The following is a 16,089-nucleotide window of genomic DNA, read 5'->3' on the forward strand; positions in this document are numbered from 1 at the left end:
GGTTCCATTAATAGTAATAGCTGTTATTAACAGGTTTTTCATCACTAAAGTTTCTCAGTATAAGACAACTGTACCTGGATTTTGTTTATAAAAATCTGCACACATGCTGACCTAATTTTTTGCCTGTTTCCTAGCCTTCCATACATGTTATTTTCTCCTCTGAGCAATGAATCCCATACTTCCCTCACATTCAGACTATAGACACAAGTTTATCATTTCTACATTTAACTTTTTAGAATTAAGCCTTAGAGGAAATAGAAGGTTGGCTGACTGTGTTCATCTTAGGCCACTGGTTCCCAGAATGGGAAGTGCATCTCCCTAAGGAAATGGTTCCCCGCCTTCAGTAAGCCAGATGTTCTTGGACTGCAACTCCCAGAAATCCTGACCAGCATAGCTAGTGGTGAAGGCTTCTGGGAGTTGCAGTCCTATAACATCTAGGGGCCCAAGGTTGGGAACCACTGCCCTAAGATAACATGAGGACATTTGAGAGCAAGGGAAAGGAGATGAGGTTGTTCCTATTCTTATTAGAAAAATTAGCTTAGACTTTTTTTAATTCTCAAATTTCATATTATGAAAGTTATCTTTGAACATGCAGCTGGTTGAGAAACTGATTTTTTATTAGGAAAAAGAGAGGTAGGGAGCCGTCAGTTTCTGAAAAAAAAAAAAAAACAAAACAAAAAAACTAATCTGCCAGGGTGCTGTAACAAGTGAACCCAAGGAAAAAAATCTCCTCTGTGTTGCTCTATTATATATGGTTCATTACTATCAAGAGCAACAACAAAAGTTATTTCAAAGTGTAGGTGTTATATTGCTCATTCTTTCCTTTTCTGTTCGTAATTTGTATTATGTTTTTAAACATTATGAAAGTCAGCTCTCTACTGGATCTGTTATTTGCTGTGAAAAGCATGGGGCGTTTCTAACTTGGCCAACCTTAATGCAAGCAGAGCACTGCACAACTCAGCTAACAAGAGTAATGTTGCCTCTAAAATGTGTGCAAAATATCACTGTGCAGTGCCAAGTTGAGACCTTCATCTAAAATAATGTGGTAGAATATAAGTTGCCATTTGCCTATAAAATTATTTGCATAGAAAAGGGAGGGGGGAGGAAATCAAGAAACATCTATTTAGCAAAAATCATAGCGTTCACACTCTCAAAGGTGCACAGTCAAATATTTAGTAACAATGAGCTTTGCGGCTCATGTATATATGAATGGCTGCCCAACCTAAGAAAATTATCTACAATTGGAAACTATCTATCTTATCACTTTATACTGTTTTAACTGTCTTGAAATGTTTTTAATTGCTTCTACTTATTTTAAATATTACATGTATGTATTTTAATGGGTCTGAGATCACAAAATAAGGATTGTATTTTAGCATCTTCTGTACAGCACAGAGAGGCAACCTAGTACTTTTCAGATATTTCATACTGCAACTGCTATCAGCTCCGGTCAGGAGATTCAGCAGTGGGAGCTGTGGGGATCAAAGTTGCCCATTCTGTGTTACAATTTATTTTTGGCTCAGGCTCTTCCACCAGCCTTTTAAGCTTGGAAATGAGTTCTAGGTCAACGCAACTGTAGAGAGAATTGTGCATGCAGAGTCACACAATCCTGTTGCGTGTCTCTGCATGCACAACAGCGATTATGTCATCATCGCTGAAAATCACCGCAGATGAAAGGCCATTTCAGGGTGTGTGCAGCTGATACACAATGTGACAAAGTTGTGTGCACCCTAAAATTGCCCAAGGAAATCTTTAATCAGTACAATTTGCTACTGCTGACAATGTCACCATTGTACACACAGAGCTGTGTAACAGAAATTCAGTCATAGTATTAAAATACCGTCCTGTCCATGTTTACTCTTTGTTCAGTAGGTTTTTATTCCCCCTCCTCTCTAAGGAAAAAAAACATTGGTTCAGTCTTAAGTTATAAGAGTGGAAGTCTGCTTGTGCAATGGATTTAGCACTGAATTCTGCTCACTGCAACAAGTCCTGGAACAAAACAAACCACCGTCTCAGCAAAACCAAGAAAGCATGGGAAGGCAGGGAAAAGACATGGATTGAGCCTTATGTTGTCTGGTCAATGGGAAAAAAAACTCAAAAGGATGACAGCTGAGTTTTGGCACTTTGACCAAAACAATTCTCCATCTGGACAAGCCCTCTGGATTCCAAGAGGCTCTGCTCACCCAACCGACTACAGATGTGTGCATCACACCGCCAGAAATTCCATGAATGTTGATGAGATTCTTTTAGCATGTCTACAGTAATCCTCTGATACATGAAAAAATTGTGTACATGTACTCCATTCTGCCACATTTTTATATTTGAACATTTTTTTCTCTGTTTCTGTTTTTGTCTGGAGCTTTGAGTCCTTTGTCACCATATTGGGAAACAGTTCCTACATATCTTCCTGCGGCACACACATTTACGCCACAGGAAGGAACAAGCCCCATTTGTTGAGTAGGTGACTACTGGAGTGGGGAGGGCGGGAATGGCACTAAGGAATGTGATGGGAAACCCATTCAGAAGAATTCTTTTCATGTCAGAAAGAGGGTGTGAATAATAATAATAATAATAAACAGTGGTGGATATCAGTTTCCAGACAACATCACTGGCTCTGTGCCCTTGGCTGCCAAAGAGCCCCAGTTCTCCAGATGAAAACAATTGGGACAGTCAGTTGTGTGCAATGCTTTCCCCAGCACATTTCAAAAATCGAAAGCTGCTGCAAAACATGGCAGTCTTGCAAATCTGTCTGAAGAATAAAGGGGTATAGAATCCCTACTCCTTGTCCTCAGTCTTTTGCTCAAAATAGCAGTCTCCCATTGCAGATCCTTGCCTTAAAAAATAAAATAAAAGCAAGCAAGCCAAGGTATACATGTAGTTTCAGCCTCAAAAAAACAAACAAACAAAAAACTTGTGAAACACAGGATACCTCCTTTGTAGTGATGAAACTGATCACTACTTAATGGCAAAATAAGGACATCTAACAGCCCTGCTTGGCAGCTTCTGCATTAATCCTTGTTGCAATTAGTAAATGTGGACAAGATAAAACCATTTCACCGAAAGATTATTTGAGGGTCAGTTAAAAGGCAATGGTAGTAATATTATTTTTAAAATTATCGGTTATCCCTAGGTTTTAACATATTGTTTTCAATGGGTTTTATTGCGTGTTTATTATTCTTATTTTCAGCACTAGCTTTCACTTTATTATAAATCATAATAAATTTTTAATAGTAATAGCAATCCATTTAATAATAGATTTTTAAATGAAAAGAAATATACACAATGCTGCAGAAATAAAATGAACACACAAATTTAAAATTGCCATTTTAGCAGCCATCCTGACTAGGGATGAGGCGAGTTACAGCCCAACGCACCGGGAAACTGAAAACAGTTTCTAACACAGCAATGCTACAGTCTAAGAAAGAGGTAACAGGAGTCCGATTTTTCACAATCAATCTTGGCAAAGTGTAGAAATGATCCTCTTGGATATTGGCCATGCTAAGTGGGGAGCTCCTGGGTGTTGTAGTCCAAGAATGACTTAGCCTAACTCTGTAAATGGGTGAGGAGTGCAAAATACTCTGCCCTCCCCTCACTAATGGCTTACCTCTGCAAGGACTTTTCCCATCAGTTAAGCTCTGACACAAAAATACACCAAAGAGAGAGGGGAAAAGTTGTTAGAGAAGAAGAAAAAAGGCTAAGAGGAGGGAAAGCTGCTAAATATGTGGAGCACCCCTCCTCACCCACTCTATTAAAATCACACTCAACATTCCTTTTTTTCCCCATCACTGGAGCAATAAAGAGTGGAAACACAGACACAGACACAGACACAGACACACACAGATCGACAGACACCTTTACACAGAGCTGATGCTACCAAATCTATTTTGGCCTTTTGTCACTCTTTGCTGGAGTCAGAAACTGATTCAAGACTGAGGGTGGTGGTGGTTACTGTTTTCTATTATGCGTATTCTTCATCATTTGTGTTCATAATATATAATATTATGTAATGTTGCCTCTCTTTTTTTACAACTATTGTTTTACAACTGTTACCCAATGTGTTGGGTACTATGCAGTAGGAAAGTGTTTTTAAAACAATAACTGTCTCATGATGGCTGTCATTTACCTAAACAACTTGAGAAATATCCGTGAAGGCTTTCATGGGCGGGATCTAATGGTTGTTGTGGGTTTTTCAGACTCTTTGGCCGTGTTCTGAAGGTTGTTCTTCCTAATGTGCAGCACAGAGTGCTGTCCTCTGAAGATGCCGGCCACGGAGACTGGCAAAACGTTGGGAAGAACAACCTTCAGAACACGGCCAAAGAGCCCGAAAAAAACACAAAAACCAACCTGAGAAATAACTGTGTTGTATTGATTGCCTGGTTACAAGTGCTTACCATTGTGACCTCTGAATCCAATAACCAATAACAGCATAAAGTGTACTCAAACTTCACATGCTATCTTTTCTACAGATGAGATAAGTGAGAGTGGAGTAGTGTCCCTTTCCTTCTAAAATATCTTCTCTAGTTCTCCTTGTAATTCTTCTACTCACCAGCTTTGCAATTCAGCAAATGCAGCTTTGATTTTTTTCACGGAATTATCTACCTCCTCTTTAATCATCATGCGGTATCTAGTCAGTGAAGCAGTGCAACGCTGAAGATCTTTAATGGATTTTTCAATATTGGGACCTGAAAGAATATACAGGCATCAGGCATACTCTGGACATCAAATTTAGCAGAAAGCAATGAAAAGAGGATGCAGTCAGCACCAGAGAACACAAATAAGATGGGAAGCAGCCTGTGAATGGGGGGAAATGTATTTCAAAAATAATAATTATTATTCAATAATAATAACTGAATAATTAATACAAATTTTCACAGTAAGATAATTTCAGAAAAGTTAAACATCAAAGCAACATAGAGAATTATTGTAATTGACAAGAATGCACAAAGATGTGCATTAGATAATTCATATTCCAGTGATTTATAGGATGATGTATCTTTCTTTACTTCTCTAATAGTATATATGTTTACTGTTAAAGCTCACTTACTCAGAAACACTCATTCAACTATAACACTAATATGGAGTCAGAAGATTTATCATGTAAGGCAATTACTTTTCTACAGTATTTTGTTCTGATTAAAATAGCAAGATATTTTATTGCAAAGCAACAAGGAACAGCTTTGTCTTGTATCCTGTTTAAGGGACAGCAATATTTAATCAATTGTAATTATCTTTATCCAGCAGATATTCTTAATCTGTCCCAACAACTTCTTATTTTAAATGCTTCCAATGTTTTCCATAAAAATATCCATTCAATTCTGTCAAGAGCCTTTCTGCACCTAATAAAAGGTTAGTTACTTCATCAGAGACAGTTCTGCAAATGCACTACTGGGCACTGCCAAATTTTTAGTATTTACGAATAAATTGTGAACCTAATAAACTTTCATCATCATCATAGAACTGCAGAGCTGGAAGGGATCCTATGGACCATCAAGTCCAGCCTCTTGTGACTGAGAGCACCAGTTGTTCTCAGTACTCTAGAAGGCATGAGGTAGACTGCCTTCACAGTAGGTACTGCTATACAGTTAAAAAAAGGAGAGAAGTCATTTAGACGTGGTGCACTTTTTTAAAAATTAAAAATTTAAAAGTTACTGGATTGGGATGACTATATAGCAATTATGGAAATAAAATCTTTGGAAGATAGTAAGTGTCTATATATTGGATTGCATCAAACAAAGAAACAAGTCTATTTTACCTCTTCTCTTGATTGACTCCTCTGGTTTTATCTCAAGGTGGGATACATGAAGAGCTGACTTGGCAGTGGGTGTTTTGGACTTTAATTTACTAACGGTAAACTGGGATTGTGGGGAGGATTGAAAAACATCAGGCAGCTCCGTGCTATTTACATATTTTCGTTCTGCACCCATGGGTCCTTTTTTCTGTTCTGCTTTATTTTCTGGAGGCAAAAAAAGAAAAAAAAGAAAAAAGGAATCTAATTATAAGATGGGAATACCCACTCCTTGTTTTTACTTCAAGAAATTATATTTAAAGGATTTTCCTCAAAATAAAAAAGGAACAGGATTAAACATGCTTCATTCGGGAAATAAGCACTTTCAGTAATTCTTAGGGGCATCTCAAGATGACAGAATAAAAGATGACAGATGTTTAGAGCTGGTCCATAATCTTCTTCATAATCTAGCACTAATGCCAATGATACCCCTTGTCTACACAATGTGCAAGGAAGACGCCCTTCATACAGAATACATAGCTTTGCCATTGGTTGCCAAACCATTCCGTGTATATAATGGGAGAAATATACAGTATCTCAGTTTTGAGGCATCCATGAAATTCATTTGGGATCACATAATTCATATGTGGACGTGGATTAATGTCATAGGATCAAAGAGCAAGTGAAACATGATAATCAAACATGCTAAACATACTTTTTCACAACAAACAAAAACAAATACCTAAATCCAATTGGGATAAATTGGCTTGTGTGAGAGAGTAAGGGGGGAAAAGGAGGAAGGCAGATGAACACTTGCATGACTGTGATTCTTCTGGATGACAGCATCTCCCACAAAAGTACATAAGTAAGACCATTTGACTTCTGAAAGGGAACCAGGAAGTGAAAAGCAGTCCAGCAAAAACACTAGCGCAGTTGCCTCTGAACCATCCCTTCTACTCTGAACCCTGCCCTTAGAGGAAGTAAACCCTCTCCATGTGAGGGAGACTGCTTGTTTACTTTTAGATATTTTGTTTTTGAGCTTAGTGTTTTACAGTTCTGCTCTTCCATCCGTTCTTTTATTCCACTCCACATCTGCAATATCTTTTCTTACTGACACATTTTCTCACTGTTTTAGTCTTCAGACTGTCAGATATACACTGTTGTACTCTATAAATGTTGTCAGCCATATTAATAAAATAAACATCCTACCAGCCTCCCACCTGAAAAACAAACTGGCTTGAAAAGTAAGCTTGAAGTAATGCATTATATAACATGATTGTTGCTAATATTGTATTTGGTCTGAACTGCAGCTACTGTCCATGTCTGTGGACTATTCCATGTGCTGTTCCAATTCAATTCTTCAAAAAATCTTGGGTTTATGAATGTGGAATATTGTGCTTCTGTACCCACAATTCAAATATGGAAATGGCCCAATAATGACAGCCAAAATGTTGATAACACCAATGGCAGCAGTCAAGATGGTCTACAGGATACCTTCTTGTGATCACTACCATTCACAAAGTGACACCATGCAAAGGAAAATCCCAGAAGTTGATTTCTTTTATCACCAGTTAACCACTTCTCACCCAAATACAAAGCAATTGTCAGGGCTGTTTTTCAACAAGTGTGGTGTTCAACAAGGCCCTGGGTCTCATAGGGCAGGTGGGACTGGAGAAGACAAAGACCACAGATTGTGGTATATAAACTGGAGACCTACTCCCTGATGTGATAGTTGAGGAGGTGGAGGAAATCTATGCAGGGTCCTATAAGACCCCGATAAGGGATACCACGGAGAGATAGAACTCTCTGAGGAACCCAAGTCACCTGGGGAGTGGGAGTCTATGTTTAAGGAAGAGCCCTCCTGGTCCAGCACCAGGTCCCTTGAGACATGGTCGACTGCCACCCTGGCCCACCTCCTTGCCCTTCATGCTGAGGAAAGCGGGAATGAAAGAAGAGGAGATGCCAGATTCAGGAAGTCAGCGGAGGGAGTCAACTACTATTCAACAGAGATGCTGGTGGAGGCAACAGAAAAGAGCATCCCAGACTCAGGAGTAAGCTGAGAACTAGTTTGGGCTCAGTTGAGGCCAGTTGAGTTGTACCCCACCCTCCTGCAATAAACCCTGTTTCAGTCCAACCTGCCATGTCATTGTGTATGGATCAAGAACGGATGGAACAGGAACCCCCCATCAACCTGGCCATAGCTGGTAGGGCTCACAAGCATAAAGTTGTACAACAGGTTTTCAGCAATTATCTTGTATTATTTAACTGCATTTTGCAAAGTAGATGGAACACCTTTCTGGGGACAAATGCGTAACTATATATTATGTACTGTAAATGAGCAACTGATGTTCTTTGACCTCACCAAGTAAATTATGGCACGTCTCATTAGAACTGGGTAAGTATAGGCTATCTTTTTCACATGCTGCCTGGAGAAGGTGTGGCTGAGAAGGACCTTTCTGGGCTGGCGTGACTGTCAGTCTATCCAACACTAACCAGTTATTCCCTCCTGCCTCTTAATTCAAAAAGAGTCCCGCCTCTCTGCTCAGTGCTCTCTTTCTCTACTAGTCTATTGCTGAAAGCAGCTATGTTTGTTAGTTTGCTGTTTGATCTGTTAAATTGTAAGTAATGAAATATTTTTTTTCTTTCTCCCACTAATGTCTCAGAGTAAGTTATTGAGATTGTAAGAACCAGTTATTGAGAAAAGGGATGGACTGATCTGAAGAACCTGAAGCTATTCTGCTCTGTGAATCGCTACACTTCTGCTGCACAACTAGAGGAATTTAACCAAAATTCAAGACTCTGCAATAGTTTTCTGGTGTCAGCAGAAATGAACTCCCCTGCCCCAAAGGACTACGTATAGAATATAGAACAGAGGGTGGGCAATTGTGACCCTCCAATTTATTTTGGGCTGCAAGTCCCATTATCCATCACCAGATTTGATGGTACTTACATCCAACAGCTCTGATGGGCTACATATTTTCCATGCATTCCGGAAGAGAATAGCCAGCGTTGATACTTCTTACATCAAATGTTGACATGTTATGCTTTTAAAAAATAATCTTTCAGCACACTAAAATGGAATTTCCATCTCTGACTGTGGCTAAACTGAAACAGTTGTTAAACTGTGCCAGCTAAGAAAACTTGGAAATTAGAAGGCCCCAGAGGTGCTGTCGGTGTTACAGATATCTAAATGAGAAATCAACTGCTAGAACAGTGATCTTTAGGGCCTGTCTCACATCCAGATGAAATAGTGTCTAAAATGTCGATCTCCAGTGTATTAAGAGCCAAGCACTTATCAGACCAGCTGGTAACAGGATGGACCTGAATATCTCTTGCTCTGAATTCCAAGCTGCCACAGAAGGATGAGTGACTCTTTCATCTCATCTCCTCCTCCGCACCTTAATATTATTTTCAAGTCTCTAAAGGACAGGAAAAGTAAAATCTCTTCCTGAGAAAAATCTGCCTTGAAAAGTCACTCCAGAGCAGGAGTTGCTGGTTGCCCTTCATGAAAAAATAACCCATAATAACAGTAGATAACTTCAGAAGTTACCCAAAAGCATAAAGGTTACTTCCAGATAATGTCCAAAGCCTTGGCTATCCCAGGACTGTTCACAGTGCCATTAAATCTTGTTTACAATGCAGTTAAAAGAAGCTGCAATAAAAAGCACAACAGCTCAATTAAAATCAATTTTAAAAATAACATTGCTGTGCCAGTGAGTTTGCAAAGAAACCCCTGCTTAATCTCCAGAATGATTGTGCAAGGGTTTTCAAAATGGTGTTAAATGAATGCCTCAAACAGACAGACAGACAGACAGATACGTGTGTGATGTGCTGTCAAGTTGCATCCAACATATAGCAACCCTAATAGGGTACTCAAGGTCAAAGAGAGGGAGAGAGAATTACATGATCAGCACAGTCCACAGCCAGATGCTTTTGCAAAGATACAGACATGGCTACAAGAAGAATAGAGTTCAGTCCTGTAGAAGCACGTAGGCTAAATTCAGAAAGATGCTTTCAAAGACGGTTTTACTGCTCCAGAAAGACACCTCTCATTGCCTTGTGGTCAACTGAAGAAATTTATATATATTTAGTACCCAGCTTTTTCCTCAGTACTGCTCCTGGTACTACTATGAGGACTCGATACAGCCTTCTGCACACTGAGACTGTCTTATCTACTTCTTACTAGAGATGGGGATGACATGCCAAAATGGAGAGAGAAAACTGGGGCTTAGCAAGAAGGGGGAAAGCAGGGAACAAAGTCATCGCGCAGCTGCGGCTGCGGTATTGCTTTGATCCCTTTCCCCTTCCTTTTGCTAAAAACCAGCAGTTCTTAGCAAAAACAGGTAAAACAGGGAGTGGGATTTGCTTCGGGCAAGTTTTAGTAAGCCACCCGAAGGGAAACACCCTCTCTGCTTATGCCCCTGAGGAACAGCTGATCATATAACAGGGTTATATTTGTTGCTTCGTATTCCTTGGGGTCTCTGGACCCCAAGAATACAAACCAACGAATATCTGATGAATCAGGGATATTTAACAAATATCCTGATTTGTTTTTTATATTTGTCCCCATGTCTATTCCTACCTTTCATTTGCTTCTACTGGCAAGAGAGATTACTTACCTGTAACCATGTTTCTTCGAGTGGTCCTCTGTGAATCCACACAAATGGGTTTTACTGTACCTGCGCAGGACTCCTCAGAATATTCTAGAGCTTAAAAAGATGTAATTAGTAGGACATTCCCCCGCGACGCGCATGCTCTGCCCGCCTCTAATACCTCAGTTCCGAAATGTCCACCGCCGTCAAGACTCGGACTCCCACAAAGCTCAAGACAACAAGTGACAGACAGTGGGGAGGATGGGCAGGATGTGTGGATTCACAGAGGACCACTCGAAGAACCATGGTTACAGGTAAGTAACCTCTCTTTCTTCTTTGTGGCCTCTGTGAATGCACACAATTGGGTGACTAGCAACTCACTTACCAGAAGGAGGGCCATCACGCGAACAAATAAGTTAGCAAAGCCCTTCCAAAACTTGCTTCCTTCTTGGCCCTGATGTCAAGATGATAATGCATCACAAAAGTCAAGGGTGTAGACCAAGTGGCTACTCGACAGAAATCAGGGACCTCAACGCCACACAATCAAGCTGTAGAAGTTGCCATAGCTCTTGTGGAGTGCACCTTTAGCACCTCTGGCGGAGTCCTGCCTGCCAAGTCATACGCTAAAGTAATAGCGGAGACAATCCACCTCGAGACTATCTGTGAGGAGGCAGGAGAGCCCTTTCGTGGGCCATGGAAGCACACAAAGAGTCTGGGAGAAGTGCGAAATTCCTCAGTCCTGGAAATATAAAATGCTATGGCACGACAAACATCGAGGGAGTGGAGCATGAGCTCAACATCAGAAGAGGGACTTGGAAACAATGTCAGAAGGATTAATGGTTGATTAATATGAAAATCTGAAATTACCTTGGGAAGAAAGGACACATCTGGATGTAAAACAACTTTGTCAGGATAAAATTGAATATAAGGGGCATCAATTCGAAGAGCGGACAGCTTGCTCGCTCGACGCGCAGAAGTTATAGCCAGAAGGAACAAAGTCTTGATAGAAAGAAGTCTGGGATGTGTCGAGGCCATGGGCTCAAACAGTGGACGAGCGAGTGCGTGGAGAACAATCTGGAGAGACCACTGTGGAAGTGGAGGTCGTGGAGGTGGGCGCATGTTCCACAAATCTCTCAGAAATCTCTTCAAGGTAGGATGAGAGAATAAACGAGAGGCCTCAGACCCCACAGGCTGATATGAAACTATCGCAGAAATATAAACTTTCAACATGGAATGAGCCAAACCTTGGTCAAACAGATAACAAAGGAACTTGAGAAGGGTGTCCAAAGAGACAGGAACCATGGGCAGTTTCCGCGATGCAGCAAACTTGATGAAAGCGTTCCACTTATACGAATATAATAATTGAGTAGAGGGCTTCCTAGCCCCATCTAGAACTTCAGCCACGGTGGGGGAATTCTCCACACTGTAAGGTGTAGAGAGTTGAAGTCGGGATGACAAATTCGGCCTTCGTCCTGAGTCAGAAGGGACGGGCAAAGAGGTAATCTCAGGAAGTTGGTAGCCATGGCTCTGAGAGTGGTGAACCATGGTTGTCAAGGCCAAAATGGTGCTACTAGAATGGCATCGGAGCTCAGCTGACAGAGCCTGACTATCGTTTGCCGGATGAGAGGAATGGGCAGAAAGAGATAAAGAAGACTGTCGCCCCAGTCCACCATGAAAGCATCACCTAGAGAGTTCTCTCCTCTTTCTGCCCGCGAGCAGTACATGCTGCATTTGGAGTTGACCTGGGTGGTGAAGATGTTGAGACTTGGCGTCCCCCCACCAACTGCAGAGACAAGAGAAGACTGTGTCGTTGAGGGACTATTCATGGGCTTGGGTGGTAAGATGGCTCAGATGGTCAGCAACCTCGTTGTTCTCCGTAGCCACGTGAAGAGCCACTGGAAAGACGTGGTGATTGTAACACCATTCCCACAGCTGAATCACTAAATATAGAAGATTTAAAGAATGGGTGCCACCCTGTTTGTTGATATAATACAGGGTGGTCATATTGTCCTTGATGAAAATGGAAAGCTTGGAAGAATTTGATGACTGCAAGCAACTCCAGGTGATTGATGTGCAACAGTCTCTCTGAGCTTGACCACAAAGCGTGGATCTCTTGATAACCGCAGTGTGCACCCCATCCTATCTGACTGGCATCTGTTGTGACCTGTACCGTGAGCTGGAGAGGCCTGAATGGGCGGCCCACCAGGAGGTGAGGGACGAAGGTCCACCAGGTAAGTTGGCGAGCTAACTCTGGTGTCACCAGTAGATGCTTGGAAGGATGGTCTAGCAGAGGGTCAAACTGGGATAGGTATCAGGGGTGTAAGGACTGCATCTTCAGTCTTGCGTATTGGAGTATAGACATAGTTGAAGCCATCAGACCTAGTAGGTGTTGCGTATGGTAAGTGGTGACTATGGTGCAATGCCAAAAGGGGCAAATGGCTTGCCCTAACTTGAGTATTCTCTCTGGAGGGGTAAACACCCTGGCTGCAATGGAATCAAGATGTGCCCCAATATAATCCGTGATCTGAGATGGCTCGAGATGAGATTTTTTGTAGTTGACTTGCAGGCCGAGATCTGCCAGAGTATGTAGAACAAAGGCAGTGTCCCTTCGGGCTGTGCTGTGTGATCGTGCGACTATCAACCAGTCGTCTATATATGGAAATATCGTGATGTTGTGCAGATGAAGATAGGCAGTGACTGGAGCCAGACACTTTGTGAAGGTCCTCAGAGCGGTGGACAGGCCAAAGGAAAGGGCACAAAATTGGTAAGCAATGCCCATGAAGAGAAAACAGAGATATTTGAAATGGTGGTCGTGCATTGAAATTGAAATATGTAAATTTGCATCCTGGAGATCTATAGCCATGAACCAGTCGCCTGGCTGAAGCAGAGGGATGACTGATTCAAGGGTGACCATGTGAAAACGCCTCGGATGAATGTAGGTGTTCAACAGTCGCAGGTCTAAGATGGGACGGAGGCCTCCATCCCTTTTGGGAACCATGAAATAACATGAGTAAAAACCATTTGGAATATCTTGGGGAGGAACCCTCTGGATAGCGTGTCTGTGAAGAAGGAGAATAACTTCGTCCTCTAGAGCAGGTGAGTAAGTTGTGGGTCTGACATGACCGAGAGGAGGAAGCTCCTTGAATTCCAATAGGTAACCAAAACATATGATGGCGAGCACCCAAGTGTCCTTGGTGATGGTGGACCACTTGTCAGAAAAGAGAGCCAACTGGGGATGATGGGGATAGTCCAAGAGAGGAGAGTCAAAGATATTGTTTATTTTTTCTTGTAGGGTGACAAAGACCTTTTCTGCATTGAGCAGGGGACTGGGACCGGAAAGGAGGAGCAGAAGAGGAAGGCTGAGAAAAGCTGGATCTCTGAGGAGCCTGAGCTCCTGTAAGGGCAGTAGGGGTGCTGCTATGACTGATGGAAAGTGAAAGGCTTACACCACTGGTTGCGTTGGTATCTGGGCTGCTGAATGGAGTAAGTGTGGGCAGTCTTGTGAATCTTGTGTAGGTTTTCCATCACCTCATCAGTCTTATCGTTGAAAAGGCCCACATAATCAACTGACAAATTTTCAATACGGGACTGAGCATCGTCAGTGATCCCTGCAGACTGCAGCCATTCATGTAGACTAAAGGCAATGGCAGAAGCCAAATATTTTGAAGCAGAGTCAGTCGTATGGCAAGATGCCAAACACTGCTGTTTAGCCAAGGTACTGGCCTCAAGGTGGGTATTGAGAGCACTGGTTCTAAACTCTTCAGGAGCAGTCTGAAGGACCAGGAGGATTTTGTTCCAAAGCTGCATGTGATAGGCCCCCATTGCAGCTTGATAGTTTGACACTCTCATAACGAAAGAAGCTAGAGAATGTAGACAACGACCTAGTACGCCCAGCTTCCTTCCTTCCTTGTTAATAGGAGTGACTGAGGACCGATTACCTGCTCGGGACAGATTTGATTGTACAACGATGGAATTTGGTGGAGGATGTTTGACGAGTAACACTGTATCCTTGCCGTGAGTGTGGTAGTGATTCTCCACACGTCTCGAGATCTGTAAGGACATACGTAGATGGTTTGTCCCAAGATTTCTTAACAAGGTCCAGCATGGCTGGGATGAATGCCAAACTCAATGGGGGGATTTATCTTTATTAATGTCTTCAAAGACAAGGTCATGTTTGGGAGGATATGGTTGTTCAATATCCAGCTCCAATGATTTGGCCATGCGAAGAATGAGCTGTGCGTAAGAAGTAAAGTCTTCAGATGGAGATGGAGGATGAACATCTGTAACATCAGAATCTGGAGTTGGTAGATTTGAGGGAGACTCCCTGGACATCTCAAAGGGAGGACCGCATTCAGAAACCGTCGACACCGAAGAATACAGTGGACCCTCTACTTAAGGAATTAATCCGTATTGGAATGGTGGCTGCAAGTCGAAAAGTCTGTAAGTCAAATCTCCATTGACCTACAATGCACTGAAAACCGATTAATCCCATAACCAGTGGTTTTTATTCTATTTTTATTCCATTTTGGTTTTTTTCTGGTCTGTAAGTCGATTCTTTGGCTGCAAGTCGAATCTAAATTTTGCAGCCAGAGAAGTCTGTAACTCAAAAAGTCTGTAAGTCGAGCCGTCTGTAAGTCGAGGGTCCACTGTATCCAGAGATGGAGAGAGTTGGAGAAGGAGAGCATTGATGACCCTGAGAAACAGAAACAAGAGGGGTTGGTGCTCGGACCTGCTGGTCGGAGTGTGATCCAGATAAAGAGACAGACTGGTGCGACGTCATAGCCGACAGTACCATAGAAGAGTGTGGGCATTTAGATGGAACTGGCTCGTGTCGAGAGGGATTGTGTCAAGATGGAGCTGGGTCGTGACACTGTACTTCAGAGATAGACAGGTGATGTTTAGCAGACTTCTTAGACACCGGTACCATTGGACTGGGCTCGTAAAAAGCTCAATGTCGACTCCAAACAGGAGGTGGCGACGGCGACGATTCAGATGGGGCATAAGCATATCGAACACGCTTGGGGCGTTCATAGTAGTCCTGAACAAATCTTGGGTCATATTTGTCAAATCAATATTGGTGGCGATCACCATGTCAATCAATGTCATAAAGGGGATCTCCATATTCAGGGAAGGCATGGCATTGAGATGGACGCAGAACAAAGATTACCTCCCGATACTGTGGGGATGGAGAGATGTGACGCTGCTTTGCTGTCCTCTTCCTGGGAAACCGATGCCTCGGAATTTGACAGATGGAGAACAGTCGCCCGCCCGGTCAAAACAGAACACCATGGGGCAACGTCCTACTAATCATGTCTTTTAAAGCTCTAGAATATTCTGAGGAGTCCTGTACAGGTGCAGTAAAACCCATATGTGTGCATTCACAGAGGCCATGGGGAACCCATCCCACTTCTCCCTTCTCTGTCTGAGCACCTTCACTCGAACAATCAGTATTCTATGCCTTCAGAGCATTACAGTCACAAGATGGGGGAGATCTGGCTCAGCAAAACTACGAGGGAGAAGGATCTTGGAATTGTCGTAGATCACAAGCTCAATATGAGCCAACAGTGTGATGTGGCTACAAAAAAGGCAATGCTATTTTAGGCTGCACTAATAGAAGAATAGTTTCCAAATCCCGCGAGGTGCTAGTCCCCCTCTATTCAGCACTGGTGAGGCCTCACCTTGAGTATTGTGTCCAATTCTGGACACCAAGAAGGATGCTAACAAATTGGGAAAAGTTCAGAGGAGAGCGACAAGGATGATCAGGCGGCTGGA

At 42.3% G+C, this 16,089-nt stretch overlaps 1 protein-coding gene across 6 annotated transcripts in view; it reads right to left on the reverse strand.

The window, feature by feature from the left end:
* The window catches only part of SPATS2L (spermatogenesis associated serine rich 2 like), an 83,533-nt gene that overhangs the window by 17,663 nt on the left and 49,781 nt on the right, over window positions 1–16,089 (reverse strand). For all 6 annotated transcript variants that reach the window (XM_078379944.1, XM_020795298.3, XM_072979069.2 and 3 more), the window contains 2 exons: window positions 5,753–5,953; window positions 4,547–4,682 (listed from right to left, as the gene is read on the reverse strand). In XM_078379944.1, coding sequence (XP_078236070.1) covers window positions 4,547–4,682; window positions 5,753–5,953 — 337 coding nt within the window. The remainder of the gene's footprint in view (window positions 1–4,546; window positions 4,683–5,752; window positions 5,954–16,089) is intronic.

Source organism: Pogona vitticeps, chromosome 1 (assembly GCF_051106095.1).
Source record: "Pogona vitticeps strain Pit_001003342236 chromosome 1, PviZW2.1, whole genome shotgun sequence".
Taxonomy (NCBI): domain Eukaryota; kingdom Metazoa; phylum Chordata; class Lepidosauria; order Squamata; family Agamidae; genus Pogona; species Pogona vitticeps.